General features: G+C 45.1%; 2 protein-coding genes across 3 annotated transcripts in view; both read left to right on the forward strand.

Annotated features, from left to right (window-relative positions):
- The first annotated feature begins 248 nt into the window (after positions 1–248).
- GLE1 (GLE1 RNA export mediator) lies at positions 249–10133 on the forward strand. Its single transcript, XM_039720194.1, has 16 exons — positions 249–391; positions 848–1069; positions 1601–1726; positions 1890–2038; positions 2357–2417; positions 2691–2945; positions 3691–3919; positions 4038–4153; positions 4307–4376; positions 4702–4844; positions 5671–5861; positions 6247–6376; positions 6683–6787; positions 7739–7821; positions 7968–8031; positions 8717–10133. Exons 1-16 carry the CDS (start codon positions 296–298, stop codon positions 8783–8785), a joined length of 2109 nt encoding a protein of 702 aa, XP_039576128.1. The 5' UTR covers positions 249–295; the 3' UTR covers positions 8786–10133.
- Positions 10134–11398: 1265 nt separating this feature from the next.
- Positions 11399–12500, forward strand: part of SPTAN1 (spectrin alpha, non-erythrocytic 1) — a 45665-nt gene continuing 44563 nt past the window's right edge. Inside the window, exon 1 of one of the 2 annotated variants that reach the window (XM_039720193.1) lies at positions 11399–11534. The gene's annotated coding sequence lies outside the window, so the exon portion shown is untranslated. The remainder of the gene's footprint in view (positions 11535–12500) is intronic. The other variant, XM_039720190.1, reaches the window with a different exon arrangement.

Here is a 12500-nt window from a genome sequence, read left to right on the forward strand (position 1 = left end):
CGGGTGGAGCCTTCCCTCTGCTTCTGCGACCGGGGCTGAGCGACCTCACAAGGCGGGTGCAGCCCTGCCTGGGCAGGAGAACACAGAATAAGTGGGAAATCGGTGAACCTGCGGCTGTTTCCCGAGCGCTCCGCTGCCGGCGGCGGGACTCGAACCCGCGGCCTCGGAGCGGGCCCCGCCTCTCCGCCAGGGGGCGGCCGCAGCCCTCCCGCCGGCACGAGGCGGATGCGGCCCCCGCGGCCCGGAAGGGGCCGGCCCGGCCCTGAGGGAGCCCCTGGGCCGGTGCGGGATCGTCATGGAGTCGTGGCAGCTCCGCTTCGACACCCTGGAGGCTTTGCGCCTCTCCAGCAAGGGCCGGCTGAGCTACTGCAGCCACTGGCAGGAGGATGAGGTGAGGGCGCGCCGCGGGTGTCGGCCCTGCCCGCTGGGAAACACCGACCGCTCATCCCGGCGACACTCAGGGCTTGAAATACCCTCAGAGCGGGTCCAGGCTCGGGAGCGCTGGGTGAGGGAGCGGGGCTGGTCCGAGGGGGTTCAAATACCCTCAGAGCGGGTCCAGGCTCGGGTGAGGGAGCGGGGCTGGTCCGAGGGGGTTCAAATACCCTCAGAGCGGGTCCAGGCTCGGGAGCGCGGGGTGAGGAAGCGGGGCTGGTCCGAGGGGGTTCAAATGTCCTGCGAAGGTAGGATAGTCCGGAAAGAGTGTTGGAAAAACAGCAGAAAAAAGGGTTAAATGGGATAATGCGCTGCGAAGATAAAGCAGCTACTAACTGCCGATGTGCTCATGGTGTGGTAAAGTTTTATTGAAGTTAAGGCTGTGCCCCGTTCACGGAGGATGTTTTCTCTCAAGGCTGCCTTGGAAGGATGTGTGGCGCCCGTTGAGCTCTCCCCTTACTGCGGCTGGGTGCTGGACAGCCTTAGTGGGCAGTTAGCACAGGAAATCACACCCTCCGGGACTTCAACGCCCAAACAATCCACTCCACTCCCAAAACGGACATCTGCGGAGAAGATCCTGCCTGGCAGCCACCGGAGCTCTTCACCACCTTCATCTGCAGAGCCCAGTGAGACCAAGGTAGCTCTCTGATTATAGTACATATGTTTATGGAGCGGCTGGGAGGAAAAAAAAATCCAAACCTGCTGTCATAAATTGTCAAATTAAGGGTGATTTGTGCTCTGTTAATTTATGGGGAAAACATCTTTAGTTTTAATTTTTTTGTAGTATGAACTGGTGATGATAAAATTAGGATTAACAAGATTTTCATACAAAAATGTTTCACAGTAGAACCAAAGCAAACTCCGTTTTTCACCATAACTGAGGAAAATAGTTGTGGCTCTGTTGTGTTGTGGATTAGCAGCACAGGATTCATCCATAAGGTCACAGAGGAGGGTCAGGGCTGTTGTAAAACTCCATGAGTAACCACACTGGGTTCTCTGGAGTCTTTGAGTGACTTATATGTATTCTGACTCTATTTTACAAGGCAGAAGGGTAGGAAGCTGGGAAAATAACAGTTTAGGAGTATAGATAGATGCTTTATCTGTTTTCCTCCATGAATTGCTGATCCTGTGCTTAGTCGCTGATTTTCCTTTTATGCTGGCCGTGCAGGAAAATGATCATCTTAGTCCCCTGGAAATGAATCAAGAAGTTGTTCCAGCAGCTCTGTCATCTAAAGTTGCAAAAGTCGAAGGCTGCATTCGGATGTATGAAGAGATGCACAGGCTGAAAGCAAAGGTAAGAAAAAATGATTGAGGTTGTGTGTGTGAATCCCAGGAGAGCTCCACAGTCAGAGATAACAGTGCAAGGACAGCGAGTTATAAACTTTGGGCAGTTTAATTTGTATTTTCTTCTGTCCACATTGTTCAGTGACTAGCTTTGGTGCCCCTCTGTGATGCAGGAGAGGCTGAGACAGCGGCAGGAGGAGCAGGAGCAGATGGTGAGGGCAGCCTATGCCCAGGCCAGTGAGCAGCTGAAGCGCTTTGATGAACTGAGGGAGCTGAAGCGGCATCAGGAATTCCAAGAGTTGCAAGAAGTAATGGAGAAGAGGTGAGATTACCTCTGGTATCACTACAATTTTATAGCATTTAATCAAAATGAAGTTTAATTCCTCTTCCTGACAATTCTATACTAGTCACTTGTGGTTGGAAATTTCACCTGCTGTTTGTCTTACATTAACTATCCTGTTAGAGTTTGGCTGTCAGAGTAGATGTCTGGGTATTGTTGAGGTTTCAGTGGTTAGAAAAAGGCAACATTTGTGATAGCTAAAGTTCCTGCAGCTTGTTCTAATAGTTTCCTGTGTGTTGGTTTGTGTTTTGTCTGCTGAATGTCTTGAATACAGTTTTTCTGTCTTTATGTGTATTGTAGCTCAAAGGAGGCTCAGGGGCAGCAAGAGAAGTTGAAGGAAGAACACCGACATAGAGCAAAGGTCTGAGACTCTTAAGAATTGTCTTTTATGAAAGACCATTACATCTGGGTGGGAACTGGAAAGACCAATTGATTTATTTGTATTTTCACAACACTCTGAAGTGGGCATGGATTTTCTGGTGCTGTCCTGGGCACCTGCTGCAGTATGGAAATGCATTAAAGGCACTTATGTCCTAGGAACAGGAAGGCCCTGTAAAGCTGGAGCCATCAGACCAGGAAGATACAACTGGAGTTACTGAGGTATTTTATGACTCTTGTGTCTTTGTCTCCCCAGATATTGAACCTAAAATTGCGTGAGGCAGAGCAGCAGAGGCAGCGCCAGGAAGAGCTGGAACGTTTGCGCAAGGAGGAGGGCCAGGAGAGGCTGCGTCGCCTTTATTCCATCCAGGAGGAACTGCTGCAGCTGAACCAGCAGATTGATCCCAACTACAGGCACAAAGACTTGCCCAGAATCGATCTGTCTGCATACAGCAACCGTGGCAACCAGATCTGTGGACTGGTGTCAGGGCTCATCCGCACCACGAGCGAGGTACGTGCCCTGGAGTTGTGAACTTGGGCTCTCATTCCTTCATAAAGCTCCCTGTAGTTGTCTTCAAAGGCAGCTTGTCATGAGGCCCTTAAATAAGATGTCACAGCAATGTTAGATATTCATCCTATGAAACACCCAGTTTCAAAGGGGAATTCTTTCCTCTGGCACTTCAGCTCTTCTCTTGAAAATGGCTTATCAAAATGCATGAGAACTTCTACAGGAGAAAGATTCAATTTAAATTGCTGTAAACTCTTGGTGCTGTAAAGTTCCCTCTGTGACAGTGGGCTGGTTCATGAATTGTTAAATACTGAACATCTTATGATTCTCCTCTCCTCATGAGCATTTCTGCAGTAGCTGGCTTTCCTTGACATTTTTTCTTTCTAGGATGGGATACAAGTCTTGAAAGATAAAGCGCTAATAGGGCTAATCCTGTGTTCCAGCTTGTCACAGCTGGCTTTCAGCAGAGGGAGCTGTCCAGGCTTTGCACTGGAGTTCACTTGCACTTCTCCAAGTGTATTCTTGACTTTTGTTGTCCAAGATCTTAGGAGATTTAGTCATGGACTCGAATTATTTACCAATATTATGATCAATGTTATGTACAAATAAATGAGATGGGGTTAAAATACATAGTTAGCTCCCAGATTATCTGAAGGCAAATGCTTCAGAGGCTCCTTGTGCTTGCTGATGGCCCTCTGACAGTGGAACCAAAGGTTAATGCTGTGTTACCTCTCATGTTTCTTGGCAGAGAGGGTTCCCAACTCAAGCAGATGTGGCCAGCACTGAACGAGCGCTGCAGGAGATGCGAGGGTTGATATCCAGCATGCAGCAGGAAATCACTGCAGCTCTAGAAGAAAAGAAGAGGAAAGATGAAGAAGAGAAGAAACAAAAGCAGAAAGAGTTAGAGAAGAAAGAGCAGATGAAGAGTCAGACTCCTGCCCCTGCACAGCATTCAGGGGAGAAGCAGCAGAAGGAAGGTTGGTTAGGCTTTTTTAAAAATCTTTTTCCTTTGACTAGCATTTTTTAAAAGGAGTTTTCTCACTAGAGGTTTAGGTCTTTCTTAGTTATAATCTTCTTTTGTTTTTTTAATAACAGGACTTCAGGTTAAAACTGAAGAAAGTATCATGCAGTGGTACCAGCAGCTTCAGGATGCTGCTGAGCAATGTGTTGCTGCTTTCAGTGAAATTGGAAACTGCAAAGGCAACACTGAGGTATGAACAAATTATTAATACTCTGGAAGAGAGATTATCTTAATTTCTAGGGTAAATAGGATAACTTTAATTTTTAAAAAACCTGTATTGTAGCAGCCTCTGTTACCACTCTGCTCCAAACTATTATAAAGTTTTTTGTTTCTTTGTTCTCAGGTGAAGAAGATAAAAACAAATTTGCAGAAAGCAGCTACAATCCCTGTGAGCCAGATCTCTAGCATATCAGGTCAGGAAAACATCAAAAGCTCAATCCCACTGAAATTCCTTTTATTTTGAAGATTTTATGTGGGCACAAGCATATGAAGTGTTTCTGTAGCAGAAAGCTGACCTGCACACAGCCTGTCTGAGCAGGAGGGTTTGCTTATGTTTTGAAGGCCTGTTACTTCCCTCAGAAGCATCTTTCTTCATCAGGATTAAGTTTGGTTAATCAGATGGAGCAAAGTTGCCCTTTGGGATGTGGATCTGGTGTTGGTGAGCTTGATGTGTTCTGGGTCAGACTTGTCTGCTGTTGCCTTATCTTGTGTCTCCATACATTCCTGATGTATTTGCAGGCTCTAAGCTGAGAGAGGTGTTTGACAAGATCAATAACCTGCTGTCTGGGAAGCCTGTTCAGACTGAAGGGCAAGCGGTGTCAGTGACTCAGCATCCACAGGGGCTGGAGTTTGTTTGCTACAAACTTGCAGAGAAGTTTGTGGTAAGGAAATGTCTTCTTTGGGGTGGCACAGGTGGCCAGTGCTCTGGGAGATGCTTTTGGACACTGAACTGTCTCTTCAGCAATGAAGAACAAAACCATTGGGTGTTCAGTTTGCCTGTATGAATGCAGTGAAAAAATTTATTTTCTCTTTCACTTCCAACCCTTATTTTATTTCTTCTGGGAGGAAAAACTCTTTTAAATTTCACTTACATCTTACATATTTTGGACTAGGTAGGTACAGTGCTGTGGAAAATAGTTTGATAGTTAATTTATGATGTATCACAAAACTATATAGGCTCAAACCTTATATGTTGGAAGAATTTGGGGGACACAAAACCCCAACACTAAAGGCTCAAGAGGCAGACTTCAGTCCCTGCTTTCTTGTTAGCACCTCCCAAGAAATGAAGTTTAAATTGTTTTTTGAAGTTGGCAGTATTTTTCTCTTGTCTTTATTTGCTAAATTTGGGTGGCTTGAAACTTTTCTCCCTGCAGGAACAAATGCATGCAAAAATCAGCCCATGGAGTAAAACTGTGACTAATTTGTAAATATTTGAAAGTGATTCTTTGGGTTGAGAATATCTGTGCAGCCTGCACTTTAAGTCTGTGTTTGCTAATCCCATTTTTCTATCCTGAGCCACAGTTTATTGTCATCCTCTGTGGGAGCTGAGGATAGGTGGCTTCATCAGCTTTTCTATCCTTCGTTCATAGCCATGGAAACGTTCAGATTCTTTAGTTTAGATTTAGCTAACTACAAAAATAAGGTTTTTTTTTTCCCTGAGAAATTACTTGAAGGAGTGGTGGCTGACTTTCCTTTTCTACCCTCCAGAAACATGGGGAAGGAGAAGTATCTTTTCACCACGATTCAGCTTTCCCAATTGCTGTGGTGCTCTCAGGAATCTGGGAATTACACCCTCGAGTTGGAGACCTCTTTTTAGCTCATCTGCACAAAAAGTGCCCATATTCTGTGCCATTTTACCCTGCTCGGAAAGAAGGGACTTCTATGGAAGAGTATCAGAGGTAAATTTATTACTGGACTTTTTCTGCATGAACCCTGCAAGGGTGAAGACTGTTTTGAGTGAACTCCACTTTCCCCCATTCCTGAGTGCATAGGCATTGACTCTGGAGGTTCACTCACAAGTGTGTAAAACCCATCTTGTTCCAACTCCCTGTCCTTGAGCATTTCCTTGGATGGGGCAGCCAGAGCTTCTCTGTGACCTGTTCCAGCGCCTCACCAAATGGTGGAACATATGATCCAGAGGGTGATTAGCCTTTGCAGTAATTCTTGCATGTTTTTGGAGAATCCCTATTCTCAGTAGAGTTGACTTCAAGTAAGCTGAGAGCTGCAGGGACTCGAGTGAATGTGTTTTGCTGTACTAAAACTAGAATGTTTTCTCATATTAAGGATGCTTGGATATGAAGTTCATGATTCTAAAGTGGAAGAACAAGATCATTTTCTTAAAAGGATGTCAGGAATGATTCGTCTCTATGCTGCCATCATTCAGCTCCGCTGGCCCTATGGAAACAAACAAGGGGTATGTGTGTAGCATTATACTTAGGACCTTGTTACTATCCCAGGAGTCTATTAAATGTATTGGAAGCTTGTTTTGTGGTTGAGGTGTGCTGAATTTAAAGTAGCTCAGGATATATTTGAAGGAAAATTGTCATAACCATTATGAACAAAGCAATACCAAGTCATTTATGGTGTGGACTTTTACTTCCTTTATGTTGTCACGGTGATCAAGTTTTATAAAGAGGAAAGTCAGTCAGAAAACTGTTTTGATAATTGTGTTTTACAAGTCATAAAGCAAGTGCTGAGTAGCTTCTTTGTTGCTTGGTAGGCACATCCTCATGGTCTGAGCTATGGGTGGCGCTGGCTTGCACAGATGTTGAATCTGGAGCCTCTGGCAGATGTGACAGCTATGCTGCTTCTGGATTTCCTGGAAGTAAGTGGTGTGGATAACTGTTAGTAGTTAAATGTCACCAGTTTACATCCCCTTGGGGTTCTTGAGGGATTGCTGAGGTGAGATTCACAGCAAGTTTTTCTAAGTTGTTCTTATTTCTTCAGAAAGGAATGTGAATATTTCCACCTTCTTGCAAATACAGCTTTGGAGCTGAATGGTTTCAAAACTGAAGTTTCTATAAACACAAATTCTGTTGTATTTGATTCTGTTTAAGATTTCTGGTATTTTTTAAATAGCTGTATGGTCTTATATAAGGTCTGTTCTAAATACTTGGCAGTTTGTACTGTGCAAGGAGGTCCTGTGGCTGCTTCAGCCAAATTAGTTCATAAAACAGGATGGATTTTTCAGGCTGAAAAGATCAGAGCCTGATGGATATTAATCCTGTCTCCTAAGATAATAGGCCTGTGCTAAATAAGAGCCAAAGTTGAAGGCAGAAGTCAGGGACACAAATATTGTTGAACACGGGCAGCTTCTCTGCTCTTCAAATCTTCTAAAGAACTCTAAAAGTACAGATGAGAGAATGGGAATTGAAATACCCCATGGGGGGATTCTGTTGGGGTGATGAAGTCAGAGGAACATTTGTCCTGTAAACTGTGGAGAAAGCTGATGAATCACTGCTCACAGCAGTAATCACAGTGGGGAAATGACCACAGTGTGCCCCAGTAAATGGTGTTAGGAAACAGAACTATTTTTGGAGGGAGACTGGGGTGAAATGAAGGATGTCAAGACTCATATAACAGGAGAGAAGATTATTATGGTAGCATAATCCTCCAAATAGCATTTGCAGGATTTGCTTGTTTTAGTGTAGGTGTATTTCTTTAAATGTCTTGAATAAAGCATTAAGTCACTGGTGTGGAGCAGGTTCATTGCAGCTGTCATGCAAGTCTGAAGCCCAGTTCTGTAACCTGCACTTTGTGCCTTTCTGTATCACAGGTGTGTGGCAATGCTCTGATGAAGCAGTATGGGATTCAGTTCTGGAAAACAATGTTCTTTATCCAGAAATCCTATATCCCAAGGTATGATATCTGGGGTTAGGGATGCTGGTGTTCGCTCTGAAGTGACTCATCCATGTTTTCCAGTCCCTGCCATCCACCCCCACACCCACTTGTGAATCAAACCCAACTTTCTAAATAGATTTTGAAAGGTGCTGTTATTTCTGCAGAATTGAAGCTGTGACCAGCTCTGGCCAGATGGGCTGTTTGTCACGTTTGAAGAATTTCGTGCAGGTAAAGCAATTTTGGGGGGGTTTTGTTAATTTAATTTTCAGATGTTTTGGTGTGGGTTTTGTTTTTCTCCTCACTGAATATATGCATCATTTGGATAATGAGGCTGGCACTGCTTGCCACCCACCAGACCTCTCTCTATGATCTAACTCATCTTTTGTAAATTTTAAATTACTGAATTACCTTAATGATAGTTATATCAAACATCTTGCTGCTTTTTTACCTCACATCTAATTTTTATCAATGAAAATGTATTTTGGTTATAAAGGAAGATCAGTGAGAGGAGATGTACAGGTTGAGGAGGATTCTGCTGAGTCATTTCTGTCATGGCTGTTTCTTAGTAGTAGTTGCTTGCTTTTAGCACTTGTCCTGATTAAATATATGGGAAGTGACATTTTGAGCTGCTCTCTGTAGTGTTTGTTTAGCATTGTATTCTGCATATATTTTTTAAAAAAGCTTGCAAAACTGTAAATACTTGATTGTTTAAATTGTTCTGTGAATGTTGACTTAGATTATGATATTAAAATATGACAGCTTTGAAGTTGAACTTTCATTTCATAATTAATTCTGGTACATTTTATTAGCAATGCTTTGAATGTATAGTAAGAGCCATCAGAATTCCTGAGAAGAAATGCCAAATTAAGATACACATTTATTTATATTTATTATTTGTCTTTCTCTCCATTAGAAATGTCTACGTGCAGAGGAAATCCCATTACCAAAGGGCATTCTGACACCTTCCTTTTGGAGAACATAAATCAGCCTGTATTTCCTTTCCCCTTAATGTTTAATTCAAGAGGATTTATTTGTTAAATTCAAAGCTAATCTTTGCATTAGATCTTTATAAGTTTTTGTATAATAAATTACTGACACTTCAAGTCTTTTCCTTCATATGTTTCATCATGTGGAAGATGCTTTAAATCCATTGTGCTGATGGCTCTGGAGTTAAGGACTCTTGGACTGAAAAATTACACAGTGCTGTTTGGCCCATGGAAGTGAAAATACCTCACAGCTTTATGAACTCTAAACAGCATAATCAATCTCAAACTTACTGCTAGAACTTTATTTTTGTATTTCTTACATCTTTTATAATTCAGCTGTAATTGTGCTGATGGACTTGTTCTCAACATCACTAAAATCTGTGGTGAGGCTGGTGAAGGTTGAGCAGTGCTGACACTTGTCTCCCTTGGTTGTAACTTCACTCCAAAAGGCAGGACTCTGGGCTGGAGGGAGGTAGACTCACTGCTCCAAAAGGTTTGTGGGGGAAAGAAGAACTCCTGTAACAATCAAAATTCTGTGGGTTTTTTTTCTGTTGGAGAAGGGGCAGTCAAGAATATCCACAGCTCCTTGATGAATAGAGATGGGAAATGTGTTGCATTTACAGTGAGCTGTCCTTGAACTGTTTTGGTGGCCTCTAAGATGAGAAAATTTATTTCTGAGTTCTACAGGGTAGTTAATTATTCTGGCAATATACTGTTGCAAGTGTTGTTGAAAATGTTATTTTTACCAGACTGGGGTTTGTTTTCGTTAGAGGCACCACAGTTTGAAGCTGTAGAACATGGAATTGAGGTTCTCATATGAGAATATGGATTTGATTTTCCATATAGTTCTTGAGATTTCTGATAAGAGGTTGTAACATGTGCTTTGGAATTCAGGCCTGTAAAACCCTTGTATTTAAAATGGTCTAGTACCTAAGTTAAATTTGTATTTGGTTTATGTATTTTGTAAACTGACTCTGGAATACTTTAGACTACTGTTACCTTGTGATTTTTCTGGGAAATTGGAAATATCCTCCTGGTGTCTGTTTGCCAGATAAATTCTGAAGCAATGCAACTTTTATTAGTATACTTGAAAATGTACAAGTTTTTTTGATACTAAGTGGAGATATTTTAATTATATATTGTGTATTTCATAATTATGGTGGAGATTCACTTTGCCAAGACAGTAATTGGTCCTGTCTGTTAGAAACAATTGTCTGCCTGTGCCAAACCCAAGGAAGAATTTGATGATGTACTTGTGAAATACAATACTGTTTTTGCTGACAGCTACTTGGGGTTTCTAACTTTTGTGGGGTAAATAAAAGTATATATTTTTATACAAAAAAACAAGATATCCTTTTCTGCCTCAGTAAAGAGAATCCACATACCTACTGTTTTAAAAATACTAATGTGAATGCTAAATGAATAATGTGTGTGCTTCATAAGAATCAATATTTGTTTTTAGATGTAGCTTGAGGTTTTATCTGCTGCTTGAGCAGAGTGTTTGACTTGTTTTTGTCATTTTAGCAGGTTTGGATGTTAGCCAGTTGGTACTGTTAAGATGCAATGCAAATAAGGTCATATGCATATATCCCTGGTGGTTTTGCATGTACATTTATATCAAATATGACCAAGGAGAGCATGGCAGATGTGGAAATACTGTGCCTTCAGGATGAGATGCATCAAAGCTGCTGTGAGTCAGACTCCTGCTTGGAGACAGGAGTTCCAGGCAGTCCCAGGGATGCAGTGTCACCATAAGTGCCTGTGCTTCCAATTAAGTACTTCACTCAAATAAAGTGTTATTAATTCACACAGCCATCAAACCCACTCACCACTTTGAGCCAATAACATTCTTGCTGCCTTCCAGCCCTCTAATCTCTAATTATTTCATTTTTTTTAGAGTAGAATGTGTCTATTTTAAACATTGATTTAATGCTAAAGGCTCATTTCCCTTTGAATTTATGCATCAGCTTTTCAGAAATAGCTTTCCCTTGACAGGCTCTTGCAGCCTTCTGATGCTGTGTCCTTGCCAGGCTTCTGGGTGACACTGCACAGAGCTTCAGCAGCCACTCTTACCTCTACATCTGTATATAAATTATATATATGTGTGTGTGTATTATACATATCTATCTATCTATCTGAATACATCACTATATAATATAAAACTAACAAAGCTGCTGCTTTGACCGTGGCTGGATGCTGCACAAGTGAGCTGTCCCCACCACTGCGCCGTAAAACCTCGACTCTCTGAGACCCAAACTGACCCTGACTCCGGAGAACGGGGCAGAGACCCCTCGGCCGCCCCCTGCGCGGACATTTTAACCGATTTCCCCTGTATTCATGTGATTTTGGGGTGTCCGAGGCCGGTCCCCGCAGGGCACAAACGCCTTCCTCGCCCTGTCCTCCGCTCGGCTCTTTCCGGAACCTCTCGTTCCTTTCCGGACCCTCACCCTCGGATTTTTCCGAACACCTCGGTCTCTCCGGAACTGCTCGTCTCTTTCCGGATTCACTCGGTTCTGTCCGGTTCCCCATCGTTCACGGGCGGAGCTCGGGTGGGCGTGGCCTCTCCGCGCTCGTTTCCCGATTCTTTCCGAAGTTGTTCGTCTCTTTCCGCCGTCCGGGCAGGGCCGCTCTGCGGCGCTGACGTCACCTCCGGCCGGGCTATAAAAGGGCGGGTGCGGGCGGCGCGCGCGGTCCGTGGCGGAGGGCGCGGAGCCGGCGGGAGGTCCCTGCGCACCCACAGAGCCGGTGAGGGGACGGGGCGGAGGGCGGGCGGGGGGCGCCGCGCGGCCTGCACCGCGCCCCGCTCGGGCTCACCTAGCCCCGCTCCGCTCGCACAGCCGGGCACAGGTGTGCGGGTGAGCCGCGGGAGGCTGAGGCCGGCCCTGCCTCCGCGGGCGTCCCGGCCGCCGCTCGCTCTCGCCCTCCGCGGCTCCGCCGGCCGGTTCTTTATCGGGGGCGCCGCAGAGCCGGGCCCGGGTCTCCCCGCGGGCCTCGCTCGAGCGGAGCGGAGCGAAGGGCGGGGGCGCGGCGCGAGTGAAGGGCGGGCGGGCAGGGAGCGGCCGCAGCCGCCCTGAGCAGCGCGACCCGTGGCTGGAATCCCATTCAGCGCCCCGGGAGGGAGGGACGACCAGGCGGAAAACAACATCCCCGGCCGGTAACGGCCCCCGCCGTGCCCGCCCGTCCCTTCAGGGCTGCCCCCCGGCATTTCCCGGGGAGAATTCCCGGGGGATGGAGCCTCGGCGCAGGCAATCCTTGCACAGCAATGGCTCCCGCGGCTGCCCAGCCCTGTCCAAGGTCAGGGATGCGGCGAGGAGGAGGAAGGAGCGATGGAGGGGCCGGGGCAGCGGGCAGAGCCCGTGCCGCAGGGCCGGGGCTCCGGGCACGGCGGCGGCTCGGCAGAGCTGACAGGCAGGGAGGCATTTCAGGGAACCTGCCGACCTCTGTTCCTTCATAGATGTGTTACTTTGTATGGAGGGCAAGGTCTACTGCTTCCTTTGTAAAACAGTCAGGATTTGTCCCTGCCCTGGTTATTAAAAAAAAAAAACAAACCAACAAAAAAAAACCAAAAAAACCAAAACAAAAAAATCCATAATTTTTTTCAACCCCAAAATCCAAATCAAGTGTTTCTCAATTTGTTCCCCACATACACCTTACCTGTCTATAACAATATAAATCTGCAGTGCTGGGTCATAAATGTGTGCCAATAGGGCA

Source organism: Passer montanus, unplaced genomic scaffold, assembly GCF_014805655.1.
Source record: "Passer montanus isolate IOZ18808 unplaced genomic scaffold, ASM1480565v1 scaffold43, whole genome shotgun sequence".
NCBI classification, from domain to species: domain Eukaryota; kingdom Metazoa; phylum Chordata; class Aves; order Passeriformes; family Passeridae; genus Passer; species Passer montanus.